This window comes from Plecotus auritus (genome assembly GCF_963455305.1).
Source record: "Plecotus auritus genome assembly, chromosome: 3".
NCBI classification, from domain to species: Eukaryota; Metazoa; Chordata; class Mammalia; order Chiroptera; family Vespertilionidae; genus Plecotus; species Plecotus auritus.
In genome coordinates this window covers 171,990,197-171,992,474 of record NC_137772.1, presented here as the reverse complement: position 1 = coordinate 171,992,474, position 2,278 = coordinate 171,990,197, and the positions used below count along the sequence as shown (strand labels likewise).

At 32.6% G+C, this 2,278-nt stretch overlaps 1 protein-coding gene across 1 annotated transcript; it reads left to right on the top strand.

Moving 5' to 3' along the window:
• Nucleotides 1-877: 877 nt before the first annotated feature.
• LOC308245251 (olfactory receptor 6C6-like) lies at nt 878-1,834 on the top strand (the record flags this gene model as incomplete). The annotated part of the gene is made up of 1 exon (XM_080662209.1): nt 878-1,834. One exon carries the CDS (start codon nt 878-880, stop codon nt 1,832-1,834), a length of 957 nt encoding a protein of 318 aa, XP_080518335.1.
• Between the last annotated feature and the right edge of the window lie 444 nt (nt 1,835-2,278).

The window sequence follows — 2,278 nt, the reverse complement described above, 5'->3', positions numbered from 1 at the left end:
TATTTTAAAACAAGGGCAATAAAGGAAGCTTTTAAAATATCATCTGGCAAGTGGCTAAGACAAAGAGTCTTGCTCTACTACAAAGAATATGATTAACAAAAAACAAATTACAATTAGTAACTATGAAATATTGCTATAATACTAGTCAGTGACAAGAACTATGACTGCTTAAAATCATTTTATATTTAAACAAAAAGATACAGCTTCTTAGTGTTATCTGCACAACCATAAAGAAATATGAGACTATTATAAATTGAATAAAGTAAAAAAATTAAAATATAGGAAGTCCCATTTCACATTTTCTGCTTGTTTTCATTTCCTATGTCATTTCAATTAGAATCATTATTAATGATTTACCAGGAATTTTCTAAGTGTTCAATCTAAAGACCATTTATAAAATAAATGAATGAGCAAGCAGTGGAGTTTAAAAAATTGAAATAAAATTATTTTTAAATGTAAGAAAGGATATATGAAGTTGAATTTGGTGATGAATAAAAGGAATAAAATTACTTAAAATATTTGTAAACTTCAGAAATAAAAAAAATATAATCTATTTAAATAGTCTATGAGAGTGAAGTCTTTGGAAGATAGATCAACACTAAATGGTAGAGCTAAATTTTGAATAGTAAGTCCCCTATTAAGTGGTAAGTTATACTTATTTCAATCTAGCCAATGGAGAAAAATTAAGAATTTCTGTTAAGATGACTGACATTAGAGGACATGTTTATTTTGATGAATTCAAAATAGATTGGTGAAAATATTTGCATATTGGTAAGTTTCTGAATGTGGAACATTCTATGGCAGAGAATAAAGAAAACTATTTTCTCACTTGTGATTTAAATTTTGTTTTCTCTGGGTTGATAGGAAAAATAAAGAAATGAACAAATCAACAGAAATAGAATTCATTTTGCTTGGATTGACAGATGACCCTCTGTTGCAAATTGTGATTTTCCTGTTTCTATTTTTCAACTACATTTTGAGCCTGACGGGGAACTTAATTATCATTCTCCTCACTATGCTGGATCCCCGTCTCAAGACTCCAATGTATTTCTTCCTCCGAAATTTCTCCTTCTTAGAGATTTCATTCACAACCATCTGCATTCCACGATTCTTAATAAGCATTCTGACTGGAGACAAAACAATTTCCTACAATGGTTGTGCAACTCAATTGTTCTTTTTTATTTTATTGGGAGTTACAGAATTTTACCTTCTGGCTGCCATGTCCTACGACCGCTACGTTGCCATCTGCAAACCGCTGCATTACCCCATCATTATGAACAGCAAAGTGTGCTGTCAGCTTGTACTCAGCTCTTGGATATCTGGATTCCTAATCATACTTCCCCCTTTGGTCTTGGGACTCAAGCTGGATTTCTGTGCTTCCAAAACTATTGATCACTTCCTCTGTGACACTTCTCCTTTACTGCAGATCTCTTGTACGGACACACATTTCATAGAATCGATGGCCTTTGTCTTAGCTGTGGTGACACTTGTCATCACTTTGTTGTTAGTGGTCCTCTCCTACGTGTACATCATCAAAACCATTCTAAAATTCCCTTCTGTTCAACAGCGAACAAAGGCCTTTTCCACCTGTTCCTCACACATGGTTGTTGTCTCTATTACTTATGGGAGTTGCATCTTTATGTATATGAAACCTTCAGCAAGGGAACGGGTGTCTTTAACTAAAGGCGTAGCTCTGCTCAATACCTCTGTTGCTCCCTTACTAAACCCTTTCATTTACACTCTAAGGAACCAGCAGGTGAAAGAAGCTCTCAAGGATATGCTTCAAAGGTTTTGTTATTTTGAAAACAATGAGACAAAATTGGGGTGTAAGTAATACGTTGTCGAAACATGAATGGGGAAATTGAAAACTCTTTAGTGGTAAACTGCTTTCTTCAACTCAGAATATTAAATTCCATCTTTGACTAGAAATATCTCTTCCCATAAATGATACTTTCATGTACTGAATGTTTTAAAAACTAAAACTTGCTAGATATACACTGTTAATTATTTCAACATGTATGTGCTAATTGCTAAGCATTGCATGTGCTCTTAAGTATTTTCTCAGCTAAAATGTGAGCAAAATCTGATAATTATTACAGCATGTAATAATTGCCATTGTGATGAAAAAAGAGAAAAATTAAATAATTTTAAGGATCAAGATAGCCTTTAAAAAATCAGTTATGATGAAACTTGAAAAATGAATAAAGAAATTAAAGGTTCAAGGGTTCAGTAATCAGAGCTATAAAATGAGAAAAGGAACTGAGATTCTAACAAGTTT